The sequence below is a fragment of the Eubalaena glacialis genome, chromosome 2 (genome assembly GCF_028564815.1).
Source record: "Eubalaena glacialis isolate mEubGla1 chromosome 2, mEubGla1.1.hap2.+ XY, whole genome shotgun sequence".
NCBI lineage: Eukaryota > Metazoa > Chordata > Mammalia > Artiodactyla > Balaenidae > Eubalaena > Eubalaena glacialis.
In genome coordinates this window covers 76,729,417-76,743,169 of record NC_083717.1, presented here as the reverse complement: position 1 = coordinate 76,743,169, position 13,753 = coordinate 76,729,417, and the positions used below count along the sequence as shown (strand labels likewise).

Sequence of the window (13,753 nt, the reverse complement as noted above, 5' to 3'; positions counted from 1 at the left end):
TTTTCTTTTATCCACTGAGGGCTTGTGTGAATCAAGAGAAACAAAATGTGGAGCTTAGTGGCATTTGTATTTTAGAGAAAATACAAATTAGAAGTTACTGTAAGGGCAACAAGAGAGCTGTTCCTTCCTTACAAAAGAAAACAGTATCAGGTGAGAAAGAGCTCACTAAATTGTTTTATCACGTTTAGAGAAAGTTCCATAATATAAAAACTTTAAAGATGCTACCTTTGAGAAGAAATAAGCTTTTTAAAACTATAGGATTGGGACTTCCTAGTGGTCCAGTGGTAAAGAATCTGCCTTCTAATGCAGGGGACGAGGGTTCGATCCCTGGTCGGGGAAGTAAGACCCCACATGCCACGGGGCAACTAAGCCCACATGCCACAACTACTGAGCTGGCGCGCCTCAACTAGAGCCCACGTGTCACAAACTACACAGCCCATGCACCACAACTACAGACCCCATGGCCCTGAAGCCCGCGCACCACAACGAAGAGCCCGCAGGGCTCAACGAAGATCCCGCGTGCCGCAACTAAGACCCAACGCAGCCAAAAATAAATTAAATAAATAAAATAAAACTATAGGATTCCACCCCCCAACACATACACCACCAAATAACCTACAGAGTATCGAGCTTTTGGGTGAACTCCTTCAGATCATTTGCATATACTATTTACTCTTTACAAATATAAAATGCTTTACAATTTGCAAAGCGCTTTATTTTTTTTTAATTTATTTTATTATATTTTATTTTTGGCTGCATTGGGTCTTGTTGCTGTGCGCGGGCTTTCTCTAGTTGTGGTGAGCGGGGGCTACTCTTCGTTGCAGCGCGCGGGCTTCTCACTGCGGTGGCTTCTCTTGTTGCGGAGCACGGGCTCTAGGCGTGCAGGCTTCAGTAGTTGTGGCTCACATGCTCTAGAGCGCAGGCTCAGTAGCTGTGGCGCACGGGCTTAGTTGCTCCGCAGTATGGGGGATCTTCCCAGACCAGGGTTCAAACGCGTGCCCCCTGCATTGGCAGGCGGATTCTTAACCCCTGCGCCACCAGCGAAGTGCCGCAAAGCACTTAAAAAAAAAGGTCAACTGATTTTTCCTAGCACCCCATGGTACATAGGGCCGGTAATCACAATTTTACAAAAGAGAAAATGAACCCGAGGCTACACAGCTTGCCCAAAGCTAGTAAATGGCATTGTCAGAACTGGAAGCCAAGGCTTCTCATTTCCAGTCTTAAATTCTTTCCACTTCATCTTACTATGACCTACTTAAAAGACATTATTCTAGTAAGCAGTGGTTAATGAACTCAATTTAAAGATACCATCTTTGAAATGGCAGCCCTCAGCATAATGACAAGCTACATATACTATGCACACTCCATGGTGAGTTTCACTTGCCTTAGTTTACTTAAAGGAAAACCAAATTACACTACATCAACCAAAACAACAACAGCAGTCACTACCACTGCTTAAGCAGCTTCCACAGTGCAGACACTAGGATAAATGCTTCATATGTATTAATGCATTTATTTTATCCTCTTAACTAGCCCCATTTTACAAAATAGGAAACTAATGCTGAAAAGTTAATCAGATGACAAAGTTAGTAAGGGTAGCGCTTCAGTTTAATCCCAGGCCTATTCCCACTCCTCAAAAACCACAAAACCATTGATGTTCAAGTAGCTACAATGTGCCAGTCGTTAAAAATGTTATCTCTTTTAGCATGAACACAGGCTCCACAAGCCACATCCATAAAATTTTAAAATGTGAGAGTCACAGAGATTACGTAACTTGCCCCATGACAAACAGGCAACAAGAGGCAGAGGTACACAAAAAGCTCCAAGTTTGCTATCCCTTATTGTTTTTAACAGCTGTATCACATGAAAACACTGGACACAATGTGTCATAAGCTTGTAAACATAAAAACCACAAGGATGAGATTTTCAAACATACAGTGATGAAACTTTAATAATAACCTGATAGGTACATAATATTTAAGAAAACTGACATTTCACACACTAGTTTTTGACTCCTCTCATGATCTGTAACTCTGCACTTGTTTACACATGATGAATTAGAAACTATACTGTAATTTCTTCCTTTATGAAAAAAAGTATCACCCCTCCACCATACAAAAATAATTCACATCTTAAAAAGCTATGATGTTCATCATCCAGCCCAGAACCTAGTACAATGCTACATAATAAGTAGATACTCAAGCATTATATATATCCTGACTGATAATGGTATAGGTTCTAGGCTGCATGCTGGCAGTAAACAAGGTCTGGATTTCTATTCAGAATTTCTATCAGCCCTCACTGGGACAAAGGTAAGACGTGACACGCCAGTCAAACTAGCATCACGTGCAACCCCATCCTGTCAGTAAGGACTGTAAACTCCAACTTTAACGATGTTACAAAGTACATCTACAGATTCCTAACTTTTATGATGTCACAGATAAGAAATAACTTAAAAGCAAAATCAAATCCCACTTAATTCAACAAGCACCACCAGCTTAGGCCCATTTTTGTACAGTCAGTAATCGTTTATACCCCATATCCCATTTAAGCCTGTGCTATGAAAGCTCCTACAACAAACTAATAAATGAATCTTTTGTCCTTCAGGGAATCTGGCATATACCACAGAAATGGGAACTGGTCCAAAAGCAAAGTAGCACCACCAGGATGAAGAAGCTAACTGAAAGTGCAATGTAGTCGGAAGCCTAACTTTAATGCTTTGAGGAACAAAACTAGAAAATAAATTGAGTAGTAAAGATAGTTTGAATAGCAAAATAAAAAAATGGAAGCAAAATTACTTATGACATCTCAAACTATCATAGTAGTAACATATAGTTATTTTGAAATTTCACTGCATGATTTTAGGGTCAAAAGTAAAATGGTAAAGTAAAAATGTATACACCAAAGGAAGATGACACTAGAACACCTCCTTAATTATGCAACATTGTTTGTATGGGTCCACAAATCCTTAGTGAAACCGCTGGGACCAGACATGTTTCAGAACTGTCAGATTTTAAGAGAGTACAATAGTGTATATACCATTTGTAAATTTAAACCTCCCAGTGGCTTCTGGAACAGTTTCTCTCAATCACAGAAACATTTGTGCAATGAAATATATGAATATTAACATCAATTAGGATAAATCAAGACTATAAGTAGCCTCACTTTTGCCACCAAACTTAAGAAAAAACTACATTTTCAGAATGTTTGTATTTCAGAATAACAATAAAGAATTCTGGATGGCAATTTGGTTTTCTCCTTCAAAGGCAAACTGGTCCTTACAAGGTTTGGTAATTTTCCTTTTCAAGTTCAGAAATACCTCCAGAAACAAAACGAAACAAAAAATCCACTTAACAAGTAGATTTTAAAGTAATTTTGCCAAAAAAATTTTGTGGCTGAGTAACTTTTCCCCTAAACGTTTACAGAAGCTATGAAACATAGAAAATGTTCAGTCATAAAATTTGTTGGATAAGAGGGGCGAAGACTCAGAGACCAGGCCAAACTGAACAACACTGATGTTTCCAGCAACAACCTCTCCTCAACTGTATGAAATCTTAAAATAATCATGTACTATGCTTTGTGTTAACCATTTGCATATGTGTTTTAGTCTCTCTTCTATTAAAATGGTATTTCACTAATGAAATCAGTTTTCTAAAAGGCTTTGCACACTGTCTTAAACATAGCAGTCATCCAATAGGTCATTTTATTATTTTTTAAAAATCTACCATAAAGATAATTCATACTCATTATATTAAAATAAATCTGGAAAACACCAAACGTATATTTTTTTAAATCTCTTAACTTTGTCATCTAAAGACAACCAAACTGAACATCCACACACATTTGTGAGCGTCTGCACAAGATTTTAAAAGGCAGCAAGAATGTAACTGAGTTCTTAACGGATTACTTTTCTATCCTATCAATAAAAAGAAAATAGCACTGCTTAACTCAGCATTGTTGTGAGCATCAAATAAAGCAATGTGAACGTCTTTTGAAAACTGTAACAGAGAACTAATTGCAAACTGACAGGCAGAAAGAGATGAATGAAAATGATGCTAAGTTTCAAGCTGTAATCTAGAGCAGCCAGTGGTTCTTAACCCAAGCTGCATGAGAATCACCTGGGGAACTTTTAGAAAATACTGATTCCTGGGCCCCCAACAGAGTAACCAAAACCAACTCTCTGGGGGGCAGGAGCCTGGTATCTGTATTTTTAAAGACTCTAATGTAGAGCAGACTGAGCATAACTGAAGAAGTTGGAGTGAGAAGAACATAAAAGGTTACTGTTTTCAGATTCTCCAGACTAGAAAAAATTTAAATTCTACCTACCTTCAACAAAACACCTTGAGTAGGTATGAACCGGTATTAATTCTCGATAAGTTAAAAAAAAAAAAAAAAAAAAAAAAAATCCTTAAACATAAACCTCCTATGAGTACATGCACATGTACATATATACCTTAGATCATGTTATCTGTGATAAAATCCGAGTGGTGGAATTACGGGCAATTTTCACTTTTTTGTACTTTTCTGGATTATCTAATTTTTAAAATGAAAACATTTCACTTTTATAATCTGGAAAACAATTCTGTAAAGCCATAATACAAACTACTATTCCAGGTTACCAGAACTGCCACATAAGGCTAACTCGGGCTGTGGAGTTTATGGTGTGAATGGTTAACTCCCGGAATTGCACCACACCAGGCCCTTTTATTGTAATGTGTGAGAACTATCTTATAGGTGATTAAATACATCAGTAAACTTCAGCCTTAAACCCTAAGCCATTGTTCAGTCTCTTCATTAAAGTCATCTCTGATGCCACCAACTGATAATAATGATTGCTTTTTCCTCTAATTCCTGGACAATTCTCACTTTATTTTACATGAGTTCATGAAAGAGAAGAAAAAGTGTGAAGTCTTCTGTCCTTAATTCAAAATGCCTAGGAGATGAATGACATGGGAGAAAGACACTGTCATAAAGTACTAGAAAATTTTATCTATCTCCCCACCAGGATCCTTGACACACACCATATTTGACACAATAAAATAGCTGAAAAAAGTACAAAAGTGCTTTGTTGATAAACATAATCCACCATATACAACTGCATAAGTCAAATGCAGGCTTTAATGGCTGAGATAAAAGGGCCTGATTTTGTGAAATGAAAATGACATACACAACTTCTGAAGTTGGACAATATTCCAGCAAAAGTTATGAGGCTTTCCAACACAGCAACAACTTGGTGAGGGATAAAAAGGCGAGTGCCATGATTCACGTACTCTAAGAGTAAGTACATTTCACAATCAGTGTTTAAGGAGAAGCCACTAGTGCTGTTGAGAAAAGCACCTTAAAAAGAAAAACTGTTTGGAAAATAGTAAAGACCATTAATCTCTGATAGACTGCTGCCTACAAAGAAATATGCAATTAAAATAAGCACCAAAAGAAATATTTTTAAAAGCAGTTGTTAAGAAAGTCATCATATGGCCCTCAGTATTCATTCAACAAACCTGTTATGTGCCAAGCAATATGCAGGCATTACAAAGACTAATGTAAATAAAAGACTATGTCCTCACCCCCACAAAGCTTCTAGCCCAGTGGGTACCCAAAAAAGATTTATGACAATTTTGTCCCCAAAATGCTTCTCAATGCCACAGTTCTGATTAAAGTTTCCTTAACATCCAAACACACAACAGTTTAAAAAAAAAGCAAGCATTACAGTGCACTATGATACTAAATTACATGGAATTCATTTTATGTGGTTGATTACTATATTCTTATTTGGCATACAAATTTTAGAAAGCTTTACACAGTAAACATGTAATTAATTATACTGAGTGTAGTACTTTCCACACCTAATCAGGCATTATGTTTGGATAAATCTGTAACCCAAAAATATACTTGTTTCTATAGTGGGAACAAAACAGATTTTATATAGCAGTTTGAATCTTTTTTAAACCTGCAAGTATTGTTAAGTGAGTTTCAATTCGGTAAGTACTGATTACATACACTTCTGAATATTGCATTGATTAACTACTTAAAGTAACTTTTGCTGAAGTTTAGAGGTGACTCGAAAGGTTGAATATCCAAAAGAATGATATGCTGTTTACAGGTGAACCGAAAGAAAGTTTACATCTATAATCTCTAAAAGAAGCTAATGAGGAGTTAGCTCTACCTGTTTAACCGCTTTCTTAACACACACCCAAATAATGACAGTAACTCTCACTGGTGAAGCGCTCTTCTAGGTTACTTATTAAAAATTTCATAGCAAAGAGAATGTGAAAAGACTCAGAAGTGAGAACCAATCTAAGCTTAAAACTTCACCCCACTAACTCTATGCAAATAGATTTTACAAATACGTTAACCATAAATATTAGGACCTGCTATAACATTATCAACATTTGTTACAAGTTTGTGAGTTTGTGCTTGTAATAACAGCATTTTAAAAAATATTCTACAATATATTTAAGAATGCAGACTCCTCTTCCTCTAATCTGTCAAAACATAATCATTTTAACACAAAAAAATTGAGAAATAGTGACCCTGCACTTATAAGAGAACGAACTTAATATTTCACCTAAATAACTTTTCAAGACCCATGAAGCTTCTCTTGCCTTATCATTGAACATCATTTAATTTTACTGCTACATTAAGCCACATCATCATAAGAATTATTTATTTTGCCTAACAAGCTGTTAGATGTGGTGTCTTGCTGTTGTCTACCTGACTGCCTCTAAGTAATCCCTTTCTTTATTCTTATCCTTTTTCTAGTATTCCCAGCTAAAGATATCCATACTGACTGAGGACCTATGAGTTTTCCTGTTCCTTCCTTATACATCTATTTTAGCTAAAAAAAGAATTTTTCTTCTGGCTCCTAGCTACATATAATTATTAAATTTCAGAATTAAGAGACCCTTACAGATGGTCTAGTAAATTTTCCAATTTTACAAAAAGGAAGTATACCCATTGAAGGAAAAGTAGTATGACCAAGATGCAATTACTTTCAAGATAGATACTGTCAAGTGAAATAAGACGTGACAAAAAGAACATCATATTACAATACTATTTAATTTCTTGAATTCTTAGTTTTAAAAATCTGTTAATTATTAATATTTTTAAAAGTTTCCTTATTCAAATTTGATGTCTAAAAATTATTTTTAAACTTAATTTAAAATTTAAAATAATCTTACTTATAAGCATCTTAACTGTAAATTAATTCAAACTAGGTTCGTAGTTTGGGATTTACATTATGTTCTTTCTCATTCACAGGATTTTCAGAACAATGATAAATGGAACTCAAGGAGACAAGAGCTATTTATCACACATGTCCCAGAATGAGTCTCATGAAGTAAACAGTTGTAGTGTGCTGCAGACAGACAATTAATGTTACGACTCCTGACTAAATACTACAAGATACCTTAACATCAGAGTTATGGAAAAATTAAATTTCAAGTATCCTTATAATCCATATAAGAGGAAAAAATTAACATACTTATTATATATATACACACACACATACATACATACACATATACATATGTATACTGAAAAACTTCTTAAAATGGTATATTGCTGAATTTATTGCTAAAGGTAGGATGAGTGAAGTTCCTAATGACTGAAAAAGAAAGGGATACACAGAGAAATTAAAAGTAGGTGAGAATGAATAAATCAAATGAGATTTACTTTACATGCTAAAATCAGTAATCAGCTTAAATAATTTGGGACTATGATTAATACATAACATCTATCAAACTACCATAATATGCTAAATAAATGACATGAATCAAAATCATTATAAGAAATCACAATAAGAAACATGGTTAATTCCTGATGTACTTATTTCTGAATTTTTTATGCTTCCTCATTTTGAAATTGCCTCTGGGTTTGTCAGCAGAGGCTTCTCAACACAAGCTTCTCTAACACAGGGAAATGTATCCCTCAAAGTGATACACTGAGTTAAGAATTACATTAAAAGGCACAGATCTTCAAGATAACTTTGTTACTCCTCTAAACACCATTTCTACCTCTGCCATTCCTATCCCATCCAGAAAATGCTTCTTTGCCCTTTTCAATTTCCTTTGGCACAAATAGGGCACTCTTGCAAACCTACAAAAACTCTCAGTGAGACGGCATCAAGATGTGCCTGGTCCCAATACTCATGCAGATTGCTTAAGATCAAACTTGACTATTTCCTTCTTTTCAAGGTTAATCCATTCAACCATTTTACTCTAGTTCAATCCATCTGGTTTACAGCAGAGAGCAGCATTTAGGATCACTTAAAGCAGTAAAGAGTGTTAGGTTTTAAAATGCAGCTGCATGGAACTTGTATGTAGGTACCAGGATCCAGATACCCACATCATGCCCACCCTCTGACACTGTCCTTATAGGACAGAGGGAGAAATCCGTAATTATTCAAGTAAGTATTTCACTTACCAGAACCTTTTAAATATATCTAAGTCCCATTTATATTGTTAAAATGTTAATTTAAAACCACCTTTACCTATTCATTAAATCACCATATCCTAGAAGTATATTCTGGCCTATTTTAAAAGTTACAAAATCAAAATCATTAACATATCCCTATAACTTAAAACTTTTTATTTTTAAGCTAATTAGTCATGGATTTTTTCCCCTACCTTGTTAGTATGATTGGTAAGGTCTTTTTGAATTTCACTGAAAATTAGAATGTTTAATGGCATAAATGCAAATTAAGTTCACCAAGTCAAACAAAATACTAAACACAAAGGTTATAAAATTTTAATATACTAGAGAAAACAGCAAGGAGCCAAGGTGAAAGATTTGGTAGGAATTCCATCAATACTCTGCCAATTGTGGGGCAAGGTAGACATGTATTAAACCGTATTTTATTCTTCAGGTCTTCACACTATGAAGGAAGAAATATCATGAAACTTGACTTTGTAATTTTTTCAGAAGCAAGAAAGAACTGGTCTCACTTTCAGGTCAGCTTCAGCCAAATCTTAAGGGCTACTAGTCACCCAAAGCCTGGCAACAGTAACTTTTCTTCCTTGACCCAACAAGGCAGAGTGCCAGAGGGAAATAGCAAAGAGTAGCACTATATAAACAGGGCAAGTGGCACAAGAGCAGAGGCAAGTTATATAACCAAAATATATTTTAAAATATGTTTATAACTCGTAACAACCTTTGCCTTTGGTTGGTTTCTTGTTTGGAGTATCAGTTGAAACAGTTAATTCAATATTATCTGGATCGCCTCCTTCCTCTTCAATAGCCTACATTAGAAAGAGAAGTTAATATGCTACACAGTCTATCTAAACTTATTTTAAAAAACGAAATGAAAAAAAAAAATTAGCAAACCTCAAGCCTCAAGACATTAGAATTGCCAGTCATTTCATAAACCAACTTCACAAAGGAGCAATTAAACTACACGAGAGAAACTTTCAGGAAGAAACATCATTAGGTATCAAAATCACATGGAGTTTTACATATTACCCAGTCGAGAAAATTAACTGACTCATATTATCATACTGAACAAAAGTCTAAATATTCTCGATTGCAGAAAAGTTGCTAGCTACGAAAGTAAAGAACTAAAAGGAGCTTTCCTAATTTCTATAGTACAAACTTATTTCTCCTCTACTACAATTCCAACGCTCACTCAAACCAGAAAGATAATCAGGGAAGAAAAAGAAGATTATTGCGCTATTGCAAAAACTGAAAACCCAGCGGAAAACAAACCCTTTCTCTTACCCACCCATCAACTCCCACTACCAATTACCCCCCAATATGGGGAGGAAACGGTTGGACACAATTAAACGGTAACTTCGCAGAAGTCACCAAAGTAACCAGTCCCTACGAGGCCAAGAAATGCACGCGCTCACCATCGCTAAAGGCTGGGGACCGAGCGCCTCCCGGGTCTCCACGATCGCCCTTGGGAGGCCGCGCCGGCCGTCCGCAGCCTGGCAGGGACGTCCCGGGGGAGGCAGGAGTGCGCTCGGCTGCGGCGGCCGGTCCCGGGCGGCTCGCGGGCCCCTCGCAGGCCCGGCCCGGCGCGCGGGGGCGGGGGCGCCGCGAGAGGGTCCTCGCCCTCCCGCGCGCGCGGGCGCCACCCGGGGCCTCCCCACCTCGCGGCCCCGCGGGCCCCGGCGGCTGCGAGCAGCCGGGGGCTGCGGCGGAAGTGGGGGCTCCGAGGCGCGGCCTAAGCTCGCCTTCCCGGACCTAGCCGGGCCTCACCTGCTTGAGTCGGGAAACGAGCACAGTCTTGACTCCGGTGATGTCCAGGTTCCGCCGTTTCAGCTCGGACTTGAGATCGATGACCCGCAGATCGGTGATCTTTTTACCTTCCGCCTGACCTGAGGCGGCCGAGGCTGCCACAGCACCGGTAGCGGCAGCCATTTTAGAAGAACAGCGCGCTGCCTAGGCAGCGAGTGATCTGCAGGGCGGCGGCAGCAGCTCCAACTTCAACTCAGGCCTCGCCGGCCGCCGGCGCCGCACAGCGCTGCGCACAATGAGCCACTAGCCCCGCCCCCGTCCGCCACCCCGGCGCAACCTGCAGCCTCAACCAGCACCCGGATGAGGGGCGCGCGTGCGCACTGGCGGGAAGCGGGGGATGGCGCCCAGCGCGCGCTGTGGGGACGGCCGCTGCCACCTGGGCGGTGCGACCCCCCCCCCCCCGCCCCTTGCGTGGACTGGGAGGTCAGGCGCGTTCAACCGCACCAACGTCCGCCGTGCCGCCGTTCCCCACCGCTTCGTTAGCCATTTTCTGGAAGTGTCTCGAGTCTTGAGCAACAGCAGTGCGCTAGGCACTCTCGGCATAGATAGTGCGCGCGTCACTCGACACAAACCAAGGGGCGTGTGCGCGCCCTAAACCTCTTCCAGGGAAATATTTTATCGGTTCTGCTGAATAATCGAAAAAATGTGGCCACTGTGCACGAACTAACTAGGTTCCCCGAGTTCCGTTCAAAGGCCGGAAAGAAACTCTGGGGCGGTTAATATAAAGAGTATAAAGGGTTATAAGAATATAATAGGGCTGGCGTGTGTGACAAGTCCCACTAGCTGTCTCGGGAAAACATGCCTTTGCTCAAGAGACTTAGTCTATTCTAGGGCTGCCCATCTCACTGAAAAAGCAGGACAACTTCCCTTCTGCACTGGCCTCAGTTTGCCATCCTCTCCGGGGGTCCTGATGGCTCAACACAAAATTGATTGCTGAATAAGGAATTTAGTTTGTAAGTACTCGTTACCGTTCTCATATACTGTGTTCACTGTTTTGTCCCCCTCAAAATTTAGGATTCCAAGAACAATGACAATCCTTTTAGGCGGGACTAGCCTGTACAAGTGAGTAACTTTAGGCACTATTATTAATCGTCAGAGCATAAGCATTTATGGAATACAACTATTCTATAAATTCCATGAATAGAGTATGACACGCAACTCTTACTGGCATTTCCTGGTTTTAAAGTTGATGAGGTCTGTGTCACTTTAGGTTGCTTTTCTCATTAACTAATTAGAGCAAAAAGAAAAACTGGATATTATAAAATAATACCCGCCAGTTAGGTAGTTTTTTTATGGTTTATAATGCACTTTGACATGCAATAACCCCTTAATCTTTCTGCATTCTCTGAGGTAAATCTCTGCAAGCCTTAGAGAGATTAAATGGCTTGTCCGTGTTCACATAGCTGGTATGTGGCTGAACTGGTGCTCAAATCTGGTCTCCTGATCCCAAACCCACCTCTGTCTCTATTACAAGTTGATTCATAGTCATAGAATATTAGAACTCAAAGGATCTTTAGAAATCTTGTGGCTCATTCCTCTCTCTCTCTCTTTAATAGATGAAGATTTTAAGATTTTTACCTAAGGATCCCACAATTAGTTACTGACCAAACTGGCACTAAACCTCAGTTCTCATGCCAGTGTCTTTTCCACCCTGCTCCCACCTTCTGTGGACACTTGTAAAGAGGGGTTATATTAACCCAAAGCTAATGTTATATGTAAAATGAATGAGTTTTGTTCTTTAAAAAAAATCTAGTAATGGAGTTATCTTAAAATGGAGACCTGTACCTTCTGATCTGATGCACCGGAGGACACATCACCTGCCAAATTGCCAAGAATGTTTAGCCTAAATCTCATCAGGAGAAAACAATCAGACAAATCTAATTGTAGGACATTGCACAAAATAACTGCTCTGGGGACTTCCCTGGTGGCACAGTGGTTAAGACTCCATGCTCCCAATGCAGGGGGCCCGGGTTCCATCCCTGGCCAGGGAACTAGATCCCACATGCATGCCGCAACTAAGAGTTCACATGCCACAACTAAGGAGCTGGTGAGGGGCAACTAAGACCCGGTGCCACCAAATAAATAAATAAAAGTAATATCTAAAACAACAACAACAACAAACTGCTCTGGACTCTTAAACAAAGCAGTGCAGATGTCTGTTGGTATCAGTGCAGGACTGGTTCCAGGAACCCCTCAGATACCAAAATCTGCAGATGCTCAAGTCCCTTATATAAAACAGTGTAGCATTTGCATATTACCTATGTACATCCTCCTGCGTATTTAAAATCATCTCTAGATTACTTATAATACCAAATAAAATGTAAATGCTGTGTAAATAATTGTAAACACGATGCAAGTGCTATGTAAACAGTTACCAGTACGTGGCAAATTCAAGTTTTGCTTTTTGGAAATTTCTGGAATTGGGGGGAATATTTTTGATCCACAATTGGTTGAATCCATGGATGGTTGAATGCATAGCTACGGAGGTTCCAACTATATCATGAAAGTAAAAGTAGTAGAGCAGTTCTAGAATACAGATATATGATAACTAAACTTTATGTGTGACTGTTGTTTGGAACCTGGATCAAAGAATGAAAAAGCGGCTTAAATGGACAATTGGGAAATTTGAGGCAATTGGGAAATGTGGCTTTGTATTAGATTGTGTTATGGTACCAATGTTAAATATCTGGAGTGTTATATCATGGTTATGTAGAATGTCCTAGTTCTTAGGAGATATTTGCTGAGGTTCTTAGAAGTGAAGTCATTCTGTCTGCAATTTACTTTCAAATGGGAAAGAGAGACAGAGAGCGCAGCATGAGAAAGAGAAAGAGAACATACAAATGTGGCAATAACTTACAATAAAATAAGTGTGGCAAGAGGTTAATAATTGGGGAGACAAATGTGATAAAATTAGGCAAAATTAACAATTAGGAAATCTAGATGAAAGGCATAAGGTTGTTCACTGTATACAGTTTAAATTTTTTATAGGTTTGAAGTTATTCAAATTAAGTTGGGGGAAAACCCACACATAAATCTAATTTTTTGTAATAGAGAAAAAATAAAATGGACACTATAATTTTTCACTTTTAACGTGTAGGATATTTAATTTTGTCATTTAACCTATGATTCTTGTTTTTTGGAATTATCTAAATAATCCACCTTTAAATGAATCGTTTTTAGTACAATATTTTTTTCCTGTTTTCATCTTTTAGTGAAATATATTTAGGTGAAGAAACACGATGCACTTATTTCTACATCAAGAACACTGCTAGAAAATTGACAAAAAAAAATTTTTATTGGAGTACAGTTGATTTACAATGTGTTAGTTTCAGGTGTACAGCGAAGTGAATCTATTATACATATACATATATCCACTGATAACTTATATTTTATGTATAAAGCCTCTTGCCATTTATTATTTCTGCACTCAGTATTTTATTGTTTTTTCAAATGTTAACATCAACTTTATTCATGTGCATCCAAACCAAGAAAGGTTCAAAATGACTTTCAAAATAGGAAA

At 38.4% G+C, this 13,753-nt stretch overlaps 1 protein-coding gene across 6 annotated transcripts in view; it reads right to left on the bottom strand.

Moving 5' to 3' along the window:
• Positions 1-10,410, bottom strand: part of SLTM (SAFB like transcription modulator) — a 43,873-nt gene extending 33,463 nt beyond the window's left edge. For all 6 annotated transcript variants that reach the window (XM_061180261.1, XM_061180263.1, XM_061180262.1 and 3 more), the window contains exons 1-2: positions 10,195-10,410; positions 9,149-9,236 (exon numbers count right to left, since the gene is read on the bottom strand). In XM_061180261.1, coding sequence (XP_061036244.1) covers positions 9,149-9,236; positions 10,195-10,356 — 250 coding nt within the window. In that variant the 5' untranslated portion in view covers positions 10,357-10,410. The remainder of the gene's footprint in view (positions 1-9,148; positions 9,237-10,194) is intronic.
• Positions 10,411-13,753: the final 3,343 nt, after the last annotated feature.